Source organism: Taudactylus pleione, unplaced genomic scaffold, assembly GCF_031769625.1.
Source record: "Taudactylus pleione unplaced genomic scaffold, aTauple2 ptg000033l, whole genome shotgun sequence".
NCBI classification, from domain to species: Eukaryota; Metazoa; Chordata; class Amphibia; order Anura; family Myobatrachidae; genus Taudactylus; species Taudactylus pleione.
This window is the reverse complement of record NW_028284435.1, coordinates 5,765,439-5,778,349: the sequence shown is the minus strand read 5'-3', so window position 1 is coordinate 5,778,349 and position 12,911 is coordinate 5,765,439. Positions and strand designations below refer to the sequence as shown.

General features: G+C 46.0%; 1 protein-coding gene across 2 annotated transcripts in view; it reads right to left on the bottom strand.

The window, feature by feature from the left end:
- Positions 1–4,357: 4,357 nt before the first annotated feature.
- The window catches only part of LIN54 (lin-54 DREAM MuvB core complex component), a 54,767-nt gene continuing 46,213 nt past the window's right edge, over positions 4,358–12,911 (bottom strand). For both annotated transcript variants that reach the window (XM_088452150.1, XM_088452152.1), the window contains 3 exons: positions 6,809–6,946; positions 5,608–5,810; positions 4,358–4,762 (listed from right to left, as the gene is read on the bottom strand). In XM_088452150.1, the coding sequence (XP_088308276.1) occupies positions 4,561–4,762; positions 5,608–5,810; positions 6,809–6,946 (543 nt within the window). In that variant the 3' untranslated portion in view covers positions 4,358–4,560. The remainder of the gene's footprint in view (positions 4,763–5,607; positions 5,811–6,808; positions 6,947–12,911) is intronic.

The following is a 12,911-nucleotide window of genomic DNA, read 5'->3' as shown; positions in this document are numbered from 1 at the left end:
GTATGCTGGATTATGCACAGTGATGACAGTGGGATCTAGTAGAACTATGGGCCTGATTCAGACCCACTCGCGAGCGGCTGTCCGCTCGCAAGTGGGTCGATGTTCTGGACTGAGCATGCGCACGACGGAGGGTGCTCCGTCGTGCGCATGCGCCAGACGCGACGAGCGAAGGAAAGTCCTTTGCTCGTTGTGTCCGATCAAAGGGGGCGTGCTGTCAATGTTGATTGACAGCACGCCCCCTTTGGTGGGCGTGCCGGGGGCGTGCCTCCCTGACGGGGGCGTTCCCACGGGAACGCCTCCCGTCAAAAGCCGGCCCACTGACATCACTAGTGATGTCAGTGGGAGTGATTTTGGCTCTGATAGAGCCAAAATCACTCCGGAGCTTGCGGTTGAAAACCTCAACCGCAGGCTCCGGCTCGCAATTTCGATGGTCGCGATGGTCACGACCATCGCGGCCATCACAATGCACGCTCGTATAGCCTGTGGGTGGTGACCCACAGCTATACGAGCGTCCAGGAGGACGCTCCATGAAAATGGAGCCCGGCCCTCATTCAGAGCGTGCGCTCTGCTCAGAGCGTACAGCTCTGAATGAGGGCCTATGTATTCTAGTCACTCAGGGGCACGTCTGTAATGCTGGACGGACAGACGGTCGAAGAAAAGACATGATGGGGAGCCGCACATGTCAGGGGCTGCCACTTCATGGAGAGCCACTAGGTCATAGTGACCGACAGCTATCTGCCAATAAACAGCCTCCTCTAAGAAGGCGGCAATACTGCTAGTGAATCATGCATTGCTGCGGATGTCCGGCACTCGCAACCCCATGCTGGGATGGACACGATCTACCTTGGGAGCGCAACCCACAGTTTGAGAACCATCGCTCTATTGTGACAGGCTACTGGTGTAAGAGCATGCGCATAGTGCTTCAAACTGGTGGGGACTCTGCAAAGCCTGGCAGGCTTCACTGAACCGTTAGGCTTTGCTAGGTCCCCCAATGCAGGCAATGGAGACCGTACCCGCTATAGACAGCATAAAGGTCTCTTCAGTAACAACTGTAAGTTAAGCTTAACAGTGGTTTTAGCATCAGAAACAAGTGCTAAAGGGGTTAAGACTCATTCTTAAATGGAACCCATAGTGTGAAACAAGCAAAGATTTAACAGCATTAAACTCATGTAAAAATGACCCAATGACAAAAAGTAGACATAATTAGAGAATAGTATAAATGTTTATTTTTTTCTTTGTGATTTATCTTCCTTTGTACAATATAGAAAGTATTATCTTTGAATAGTCCTAGTAAATATAAATTGTCTGTTATTCTACTTTCAGATGTACACAGAATTAGAAAAAGACAAAAGGATCTTCAAAAAGAATTAAGGTGAATGCACGTGGCCATACACATATCTGCTAGAGTAAAGTGTAACAGGATGATAAAAAAAAAATGATTTGCCAAAAAAAACCCTCAAACTATTTAAAGTCGAAATTAACTAAGCTGTAAAGTCTAATATCACAAATCTGTAGATTTCGGTGATAAACGTCAAACACAGCTTAGTGCACTGTTTTCAAACCGGCATTTAAGACGCTCACTGCATTGTCTGAGTGTCTCCTGAATGTGGGGAGTCAATCTGGAACATGCTGCCCTGTATGTGACTAAAACCAGCTACAAGTGTTACGGATTGATCCACTTGTGCTCCCCTTTAAGATTTATGAAAATAAACTGATGAGGATAGAGAATGTCCGGAGTAAAGATCTAAAGTGGAACTAAATCCAATTTTTTTCATGTTGTAGAACAGTGGTAGGGAACTTGTGGCATGCCTGGAGCTGTATAACTATACATCCCAGCATGCCCAGCCACACTTAACATGCTCTAACAGTGGCAGGGCATGCTGGGATCTGTAGTTCCACAGCAGCAAGAGTGCCACAGGATGGTACCCTTGTTGTAGACCATGAACTATATATCTTCTAAAGTCCCTTACAAATTCTAATCAGCAAGTCATGAAAATGGGTAGTTTGTGGTTACATATATGGAGTTTAAAAACCAGTGTATTACACATTTGGATTTAGTTTGACTTTATGAATACTGGCATACTGATACTCAGAATCAAATTATAGTTTAAAAAACTAGAAACATTGTTTACACCTTAATGTCACAAGCCAAAAGGGTCATTATACATAATCTACAACTGCATTTTAAAATTCACATTTCTCTGCACAAAAGTATAAATACACATCACAAAAAAGGTGCAATAGAGGGAGGTAAGCACAGACTATATACAACACTAATAGTTTTTGCACTACAAAACACAAAGTGAAATCTTTTCCATAATCTACATACGCTAATATACATTTATACATTGTTGACAGTCACAGAATTAATGCTATGCACAAATAAAGTTATCGCACAAAAAGATGGGAGAGATTTATGGATTGTAATAATTTCCCTTTTAAATCCCAGGAGGGTGGTCTTGTGTTTATAAACACAGGGACACGAATATGATTAGCAACAATCTTCAACTTTAGATTTGTGGATACCTTCTGTAAGTGCTCGTTATTCTAAATCTACATTCTAAAAAAAACAAAAAACATCCAAATTATTATACGTCCAAATGCATAAACTATTTAACACTTCATTATTCCCACACTAGTTTGATCCTTATGTGGTGGCCTGATATATGTTATGCTTGGGAGAGTGGAAAACATGGTTACATTATAGCATGTTGCAGTCCATTAGTAGTGCTCTGAGGGAAGAACATTTTCTAATTCACTTGATTTGCTTTACACTAGAAAGTAGCTGAATTTATTCTGGCAATGCTGATTTACTGCAAGTAATGGGAGCGCTGTTAATGCGGCTCACTAAACCTTAAACTTATTTGTCAATATAAAGTGGTTTAATTACTGTAGTAGTCCCCAATAATAAAGTATGCTGGGGCTAAACAAACAATACTATTAGCTATGTTCACCAAGCTGCCACCCATGGGAGGAGCACAACCCTGCCTCACTATGCAACAAGCCTGGTGTGTGGCCAACTATTATCACAAAAGGTATATTTTGGTGCTTTTCACTGTGGAACACGGATAATCCTAACAGGTTATCTAACACACTAAAACAAAGGGTCACGCAGTGCCTTTACATAATATACAACGAGAGTGCCTTTAACACCAATCTACCTGCTCATGGCTTCCCCATACGGTCAGGGAAAACCACTACAAAGATGGCAATCCTCACAGACACCGTATTCAGGTTGCCATCACAGGTGTCATATCCCCAGCATGAGTAGTGATGACAGGACTAATGACATGGTGATTATGATAGTTTAAAATAGATTCAGAGACAACCAGAAGGAGGAGTAGTCTGCTTTTACATACATGCTTACAGAGATTTTGCATAATAACCTAAATGTTTGTATTTACCCCTGCAGAAAGACTTTGAAGTTTAATATGATTTCTACCATGAGGTAGAAGAAATCTAACAATTGAGAGATAAAAACAGAGTGGAACTCCAAGTTAAAAGAAAAACAGTTTAAAAGAAACACATTTAAAAAGATTTAAATGTCCAGTCTTTGTCTACTCAATTGCTGGTAGTCTATGTTCATGCAAACAGTGCTGACCATAGCTTATAATAAAACATAACACCCCCCCCAGTCTAAAATAAGTAATGCTCTTAATTGACATTGCTGTTATCATAAAATAAGACCAGTCACCTTAGTGAATAGGTCTCTTCTGTTTGTGAGGAGCTTTTTTCTTTTGAGGGTGTACTGAGAACTACAAATAGTAAAAGGATCAGCTTATCGCATAATTACTCGAAGTGGTTGATAAAATTGCCAAGCAAACTTTGCATTATTATTTTCTCCTTAGCCTTACTTCAAATATTTATAATAAGCTATTTATTTTTCTAAAGGGTTAAAATAGTTATAGTTGTGAGTATAAAATACTACGGCGAAACATCAAGTAATCTGCAACGTGGATCTTTATAGCAGCCTCTGGTATAAGATCTATTCCAAACTGAGTCTCCTTACCTGCTGCAACACAAGACATTGATTTTTTTCCCACCTTTCCTCAACTTCTCATGTAGATGAAAAGGCCTCATGTTTATTACTATACACCTCTATTAACATGTACAGTAGCTATTGTCAGTGTTCACAACAGCACAGCAATCCACACTGCACTTTGTATTTACTGTACTAGATCAAAGGAGAGAGAAAAAAAAGGGACATTTTGTCTATTATAGAACACACAGTAATTGGAAGAAAACACAGTGACAGGAAACAAAAAGAAACAATTCACCAATCAGGGTGTCGTCATCGGTTTCAGAATTTACGAGTGAGAGATGAACATGAGTCAAATGCAAGATTTAAAAGTAAAACTATTTTTCATAAAATCTATTTTGTTATTGTAATGTACATTGAAGAATGTCACTTTCAAAACTAGCACATTGGGAGTCTGGGACATCCATGGATGGAGAGCAAAGGCTTATGCAGTTTGTGGCAGTGATTTCACTATACATTATGAGCCATCTCCCCCTCCTAGCCACAATAGCGGATCACTTGTGCTGGTCAGTCTGTCTTACTTAGCAACTCATAGGACAAGGATCACTCTTTGCTTTCCCCGCAGAATTAATCACCCTCATTAAGCAACGGCCAAACTCCTCTAGGATCATACGCTCTGTGGCAGCTTTGGATTTTGAAAGTTTCTCTCCATGCTCAGCCTGGGCTAGAAGACATTCACATGTAGCCTCTGCAACTTCCTTTGTGACAAAAGTGAATGGGAGCCTGAAATGAAAGCAGGAAACATTATCAACTGCTGCATTTTAACAAAATGTATAACACTGGTTAAATCACCATAGGCCTTAATCTCTGGTACAGATGTGTCCACATCCATCTTAACTCTGTGAGCTCCGTGTGATTGTTGCGCTGAGCGTCTTTTCGGGCGACTTACCTTCAAATGAGTCTTATTCGCAAAGCAATGCGGATGGGACACACAAGCAGCTTCTGCTGATTAAACTGATACGTGGCATGCCTATATTCTGTGTGCGACTGCGGGTGTATCTGCATGCAGAATGCTGTTACACTGTCAGCGGCTGTGACACTAACGTAGCATTTTGCATGTAGATACACCCGCAGTCGCACACAGAATATAGGCACATCACTTTGCGAATAAGACGCAGGTACAAAGTCACACGAAAGTACGCTCGGCGCTACAGGGTCACAGCATGGCGCGACTAGAAGGGCTTTTTAACATGCAAGGAAGCAAAATGTATGTGGACACATCTGTATATAAATTCCTGTCACACAAGAGTTAGAGGAAATCCTTTCCACAGGTTATGACACAAAACACATGTTATGTACACATGTAAAACCAGAAGACAAAACAATATGTAATCTATGGTAGATGGAAGTTAACATAGTTTCTCCAATCAGCTATGTTAACATAACATCAATCTATATAAGCTCCCATAAAAACATGAAGGTATGAGTAATGGAGAATCATGGGACTGAAGAAGCCACCTAACTGCAGTGGTCCCAGCCTTAAAATAGCTGCTGTCCTGCAAAGATAGATACATCGACGAAATAAAAGACCGAAATACAAGGGAAAAAAACAGTGAAAAAACACTTACTTTCCTCCTCCGCTACTTAGCGATGGCGCTGGCCTTGTCAGCAAGTCTGAGATCTGAGAGGACAGCTTCGTTTTGGCTGCAGTTTGCTGTTGCACCCTCACTTCAGCTGCATCTGCCAGGTGCATTAAGGTCTTCCGCTCTGGGCTCTCCTCAAAGTTTTTACAACCTATGCACTTACATATTGAGGAGCACATGATTTTAGCCTATAGAAAATAGAACATACATGCATTACAGTCCAACAGCAAGCAACACCTAGTTATGCTGAAACCTAACAGAAGTGTGCCCTCTAGTGTACGTTACTACATATTACATGAATACTACAGCCGGGAGATTGTAGATGCTGCTGAAACAGCAGTGAATTAAAACAAATAAAACAAGAAAGCAGCCTAGGCAGAAGTGTTTTTATGTACACAGTTACATTGTTTCTATAAGGGGATGTAGCTTCCAAATCTGTGCAGGATTTTAGGTGTATAACTCCTGGAGGGCCCGCTATACCCTATGGTTGCAGTGATTTGGATGAGAGAATATAATGAATGCACTTTTTTTTTTAGAGAACATTATTTTAAATCTATGCAAACCTTCCGCTCCCTATGACTTAGAGGAGATACCTATTTGGTTGGATCACACTTTAAAAATTGCATTTTGTAGCCATTAGTAACTGAAATCTTAGTTTAGACAGTGGTGGGATGTCTCATTGTCACTGTGGTATCTGACTGAAGAGATTCCATAAGGTTGACATCCACCTTTAATGTTTGCCACTTATTGCATAGTTAAGTGGTTACCTGGCAGTAAGAACTGCCACATGTCAGATGAGTTTGACATGCAATCTGTAATCAGCACTTGCATCTGATGCAGGGGGCATGTCACTGGCAGTACGCAGTTGAATAAAGCAGGAAGCTCCCAGAAGACTGCCATGACCAACCTTGAACAGGCGCAACACAAAGTAGATTTACTTGGAGGCAACAACTTATTGTGAGTCGTCTCTTGATTGGAGTACACCAGATGATATGTATCCATAAAAAATAAAATAATAAAAAAAATCCAGAACAAAAATAAAATAAAAAAACCAAAACGCATAAAAAAACCCAAAGGGAGAACCATTTGCAATTGGGCTCATATCTTTGGATCCCCTGCATTTGTATTCAGCCAGGAATTCCACGCCACAAAGAGCCACACTAGTTTACTGAAAACTCAGCGTTACCTCATAGCATTCACAGTAGTTCTTCAGGCATCCTGATCGTTTGCAGTTGCAGCCTTTGCTGTGTCGTCTGTCAGATTCTCCTTCCTTTCCTTTTCCAATTTTTGGTTTAAAAGCTTCCGGGTTTCTATCTAGGCATGCCTGAAAATCAGATTGGAGAACAACTAAGGAAATAAACAGCCACAGCCACCCAAACAATAAAACACCCACAAGCAATTGCAAAATAAAAAAGTGACATATTATGCCAAGCACACAGACTATACAATAGTCGTTGCAATCTGCCCGATATCAGCGGATCCCCCCCGATAATTGCACTGTGTGCGTGGGCGTCAGAGGGTAAAATATAGATCGGTCAGGCATGCCAGTCAGATGCGATATTTTGTAGGTTAAATGTCAGCCACATCGGGCAGCGTATGCCCAGCCGCGGCCGATAGACAGACATTTCCCCTCTTCCTTCCCATGGAAGACACGGGGAAAGGTCTCCTCCCCAGCGGCGTAGCGTAGCTAGCGGGGCCTATACACTGAGATATCTCACAATGACAGGCTGCGGGGTGACAGGCTGCCAGATAAAATGCCTATCAGACCAACAGACATTGTATCTGGCAGTGTATGGCCAGCATAAGATTCATACCATTATGAAGCAGTGATATCTTTATGGAGACAAAATAAATAAATGACTCTCTGCAACAAATGTATCTCACTGGTAAATACAAATAGATGCAATAATAACAACACTACAGTTACAGACAACCTCTCAGTGATACACATGGCAGCTCCCACTAAACTCTACAAGAGTTAAAAGCACCAATATAACTACAGATTTGTATATACTTCAGACTTGGTAAGGACATGAAAAAATGATTATACTTTTATATTACTCTAGCCATGGTGCTACCTTAGAATAATATGAGATATGGTAAGACCTTACCTTTGTTATCTCTATTTCTACGAAGTCCATAGGGTTCCACAGGATACCTTGGGGTATAGGTGATGACGTCAGGCATCGGGCACCATAGAGTTAAGTTTTCAGCCTCCCAGGATGCACTAGGGTCCCCCTCCTATACCCCGCCCCCGAGCCAAGGCATCTCAGTTACGTACCAAGCCAGTGTTGGCTTACCTTGACACTCCAGCTGTTATGGAACTACATAACCCAGCATGCACTGCTACAGTTTTGCTATTAGGGCATGCTAAAACTGTGGCAGGGCATGCTGGGATATATAGTTCCACAACATCTGGAGTGTCAAGGTTAGCCAACACTGTAAAAAGCCATAGGCCGGAGGAGGAGAAGGAAGAGAGAGAAAAAAAAAGATCTGGAAACACACAAGAATCACATTCTCACCAGAGGAAGACGGAAAAAACGGTGACCAGAGTAAAGCAGATCTGCAGCACAGGTGTGACACAGCGGGAGTCCTGTGGAACCCTATGGACTTCGTAGAAATAGAGATAACAAAAGGTAAGTTCTTACCATATCTCATATTTTCTACATCAGGGTCCATAGGGTATCCACAGGATACCTTGGGGATGTCCCAAAGCAGTATCCTTCAAGGGTGGGGACGCTCCTGTGCTGAAAGGAGAATCCGCAGCCCGAAGGAAGCATCCTGAAAGGCAAAGGTGTCAAACGCATAATACCTCACAAAGGTATGGACAGAGGACCACGTGGCAGCCTTGCAGATCTGGACTGCTGAGGCACCACGTCGAGCTGCCCACGAAGGACCCACAGACTTAGTGGAATGTGCCCTCACAGAGGAAGGAATCGGAAGGCCTTCATGAAGATAAGCTTCTGAAATGGCCATACGAGTCCAACCTGCCAGTCTGCTTTGAAGCAGGCCAACCCTTTTTACGGAAGCCATAGAGGACAAACAAGGCATCCGACTTCCTAAACGAAGAAGTGCGGTCAACATAAATCCTTAAGGCCCGCACAACGTCCAAAGTGGCCTCACCCACTGAAAGGTCGGGTGAGTTAAAAGCCGGCACAACGATTTCCTCGTTGATATGGAAACGTGAAACAACTTTGGTAAGAAATTCAGGGCGAGTGCGCAGCACTGCCCTGTTCCCATGAAAAATCAGGAAAGGGGGTCTACAGGATAGAGCCCCTAAGTCAGAAACACGTCTGGCCGAAGCAATGGCCAGAAGGAAAATTGTTTTAGCTGTCAGCCATTTAAGGTCCACTGACCAGTGGTTCAAATGGCGGTCCCTGGGGAGCCCTCAGGACCACAGCTAAATCCCAAGGCGCCACCGGTGGAACAAAAGGCGGCTGAATTCGAAGAACACCTTGCATAAAGGTGCGCACATCAGGGATTGTAGCAATCCTACGATGGAACCAGACGGACAGGGCAGACACCTGCACCTTCAGAGAAGCAAGGCGAAGCCCAGGGTCTAGTCTTGCCTGTAGGAAAGCCAACACCCTAGACAGATGGAACTCCCGAGGTGCATAACCTCTCGGCCGACACCACTGGAAGAACGTATGCCACACACGATGGTATATTCTTGCAGAAGAAGGCTTCCGAGCTCTTAGCATAGTTCGTACTACAGAGCTGGAAAACCCCCTGGACCTTAACATGGCCGTCTCAACAACCACGCCGTCAAAGACAGCAGAGTCAGGTCCGGGTGAAGACAAGGACCCTGAGACAGTATGTCCGGTCGCAGCGGCAACCGTAGAAGACTGTCCACGGACAGACCCTGAAGGTCTGAGAACCAGTGCTTCCTGGGCCACGCGGTAGCTATCAACAGGAGCATTCCTCCTTCCTGTTTGAATTTCCGGATTACCCGAGGAAGAAGGGAAAACGGAGGAAATAGATAAGCAAACCGGAACGTCCACTGGACGGACAGAGCATCCACCAGAGATGCCTTTTCGTCTCTTGTGCGAGACCAGTACACCGGCAACTTGTTGTTGTGCCGTGACGCCATGAGGTCGATCTCTGGAAGACCCCACCTGTCTACCAGAAGTTGAAAGACGTCCTGGTGCAGGTACCACTCTCTCGGATGAACGTCCTGGCGACTGAGAAAGTCCGCCTCCCAGTTGAGAACTCCCGGGATAAATACTGCTGATATGGCCGGGAGATTGTGCTCCGCCCAGACCAGAATGCTGGACACCTCTACGAGTGCCGCCCGACTTCGGATTCCTCCTTGACGTTTTATGTAGGCCACGGTGGTGGCGTTGTCCTACTGGACCTGCACGGGGTGACCGTGGAGAACCCGCTGTGCCTTCTGGGGAGCATTGAAAGCAAGATGTTTATTGGAAGCTCTGTTTCCGCCTGAGTCCATCTGCCCTGGAACAAGTGTGGACCCGTGACCGCTCCCCAGCCCCGAAGGCTGGCGTCAGTTGTCAATAGGACCCAGTTCTCCACCCAAAACGGATGACCCTTGTTGAGATGGCTCGTCTGCAACCACCAGGCAAGGGACAGGCGAACCTCCAGAGTGAGCAGCATCGTCTGGGATTTTAGACTCTGAGGCAGTCCATTCCATTTGGACAGGATCAATTGCTGCAGAGGTCTGGAGTGAAACTGGGCATATTCCACCACGTCGAATACTGACACCATGGAGCCCAGTAACCTCATCGCCGAGTGTAGAGACACGGCGACTCTGCAGGATACTGCAAGGCAGAGATCTTATCCCCCGTCACAAAGATCCTCTGCTGACTGGAGTCCAATAAGGCTCCGAGGTGCAGAATCCTCTGAGACGGGATCAGGGTGCACTTTTGCCAGTTTATCAACCAGCCGTGGCGTTGCAGTACTGCAATCGTCAGATCCAAGTGGAGTAGAAGGAGCTCTGGAGACCCTGCTACCAACAAAAGGTCGTCTAGGTACGGCAACAAGTGGACTCCCTGCAGCCGCAGGGACGCCGCCATGACCGCCATAACCTTGGTGAACACACGTGGTGCTGTCGCCAGGCCAAAAGGTACCGCCCGGAACTGAAAGTGATCGTTGCGGATTGCAAACCTGAGGAACTGTTGGTGACGCAAAAGAATAGGGACATGCAGTTAAGCGTCCTGTATGTCCAACGACACCATGTAATCCCCAGGTTCCAGCGCCAGAATAATGGACCGTAGGGTCTCCATCCGAAACCGCGGCACCCACAAGGACTTGTTGAGGGCCTTGAGGTTGAGAATCGGACGGTACGACCCATTGGGTTTCTGCACCAAAAATAGATTGGAATAGAAACCCTGGCCCCTCTGGGAGAATGGAACAGGCACTATAACTCCAGCCTGGAGCATAGTGTGCAAAACCTTCCGCAGTTCCATGGCTTTGGTCTGGTCTAAGGGAAGACCCGTGGTGAAGAATCGGGATGGGGGCCTGTGCCGAAAGGAGAGGGCGTACCTGTGAGAAACCACCTTGTGAACCCAAGTGTCTGTCGTAGTTGCCGACCAATACTGGGCGAACTGCAGCAGGCGGCCTCCCACTTTGAGTCCAAAGGGAGGCCCGGACCGTCAGGCCGCAGGCTTGTCATCAGCCTTAGGGGCCGGACGTCTGGTACTCCAGGCCTGTTTCCTGGGCTTGGCCGATTTCTTTGGCCCAGCCTGTCTGGGAAAGGACTGTGCCTTAGGCCTACCCTGGGCCCTATAAGGCCGAAAGGACGACGTACCCGAACTGGAAGGGACCGCAGCAGACGGGAGACATGCAGATTTGGCTGCCGCCAGCGTGGCCACAATTTTGTCCAGATCCGGACCAAAGAGGACTTCTCCATTAAATGGCAAAGCTTCCAATCCCTTTTTGGAATCAGCGTCCGCCTTCCAGGATCACAACCATAAGGTGCGACGAGCAGCCACAGCTGCCGAGGAAATGTGAGAAGTGAGGGTACTAATATCCAAGGCCGCTTCATTGATGTAAGTGGCCGAATCCCGGAGATTGCCTATCAACTCGGACTGTTGAGCCGAACAGTCGGAATCCAAAGACGCCTCCAAACTATCGGCCCAGCGCTCCATAGCTCTGGCTACCCAACATACGGCCATAGCCGGTCTGGATGCCCCCCCCGCAAGGGAATAAATGGACTTCAGGCAGATCTCCACCTTATGGTCCGTAGCATCCTTCAAGGAGGACATGGGCAATGTGGCACTTCTGACTAGGCGTGTCACATGAGAATCCACCTGAGGAGGGGATTCCCTCTTAGAGAAATAATTGTTCGCAAACTGATAAGCCACCGCTAAACGTCTTTGAGGCTGATACCGTTTGCCAGGATGTTTCCACGCCTCCTCTAAATGGTCTACTAACTGACCCGAAAGAGGAAACACTGTGGCGTCACCCTTAATATCCTTGACAAAGGCATATTTGGACTTTGACACTGGAGGATAGTCATCCTCAATAACTAAAGCTGTGCGGACTGCACGAATAAGGCCAGGAATATAAACCTTAGACTTAGCGTCCGACTCTTTAGTACGGGGAGGTTCTTTGTCAGAAAGATCCAGAATCTCCCCATCATCGGACGTCCCGTCGTCATCCTCATAAGGAGCAGACAGAGACGCCACCGGCCGTTTGTGAGGCCGCAACACAGAATCCCCTTGTAACACGTCCGACAAATGCTGTACAGAGCTTGTCAGCGAATTAACCCACGCAGGCTCCTGAGAGACCTGAGGAGGGGAAATAGGGATACTGTGGGGTACCATCAGTTGTCTCAGGAACCCCTGCAAGGGTGACGACACCACTGACTGCTGGGACAATCCCATCTGAGAGAACGCAGGTTGCGGAGCTAACTGGCCCACTAGGGTTGTAAGTGCTTTGGCGAAACAAGCCCAGGGCGGTTCCTGTACCGGAGCAGTGACAGTAATTGGTCGCGCCAATAAAAAACACTGCCGACATAGCCCCTCCGCTATTGGTACCTTGCACGTAGTACACAGAAGCTGGAGAAGAAGAACAGGGACAGTGAAAAAGCTGACAGTAGAAAGTGAAAGTACAGGCAGCAGACGCTAGCAGCAGTCACATACAATGCAAAGAAATGAATCCCTGCACTATCAGCGCTGATCCTCAACTACGCAGACACAGGGCCTGGTAGGACACAGCGCTGCATACACAGACCTCTTCCAACGGAGAAGAGGTATGCCGGGGGACCCAGACCACGATGCCACCGATCAGCAGCGTTCACCATGCTTCCATAAAGATGGCCACCGAGGAGC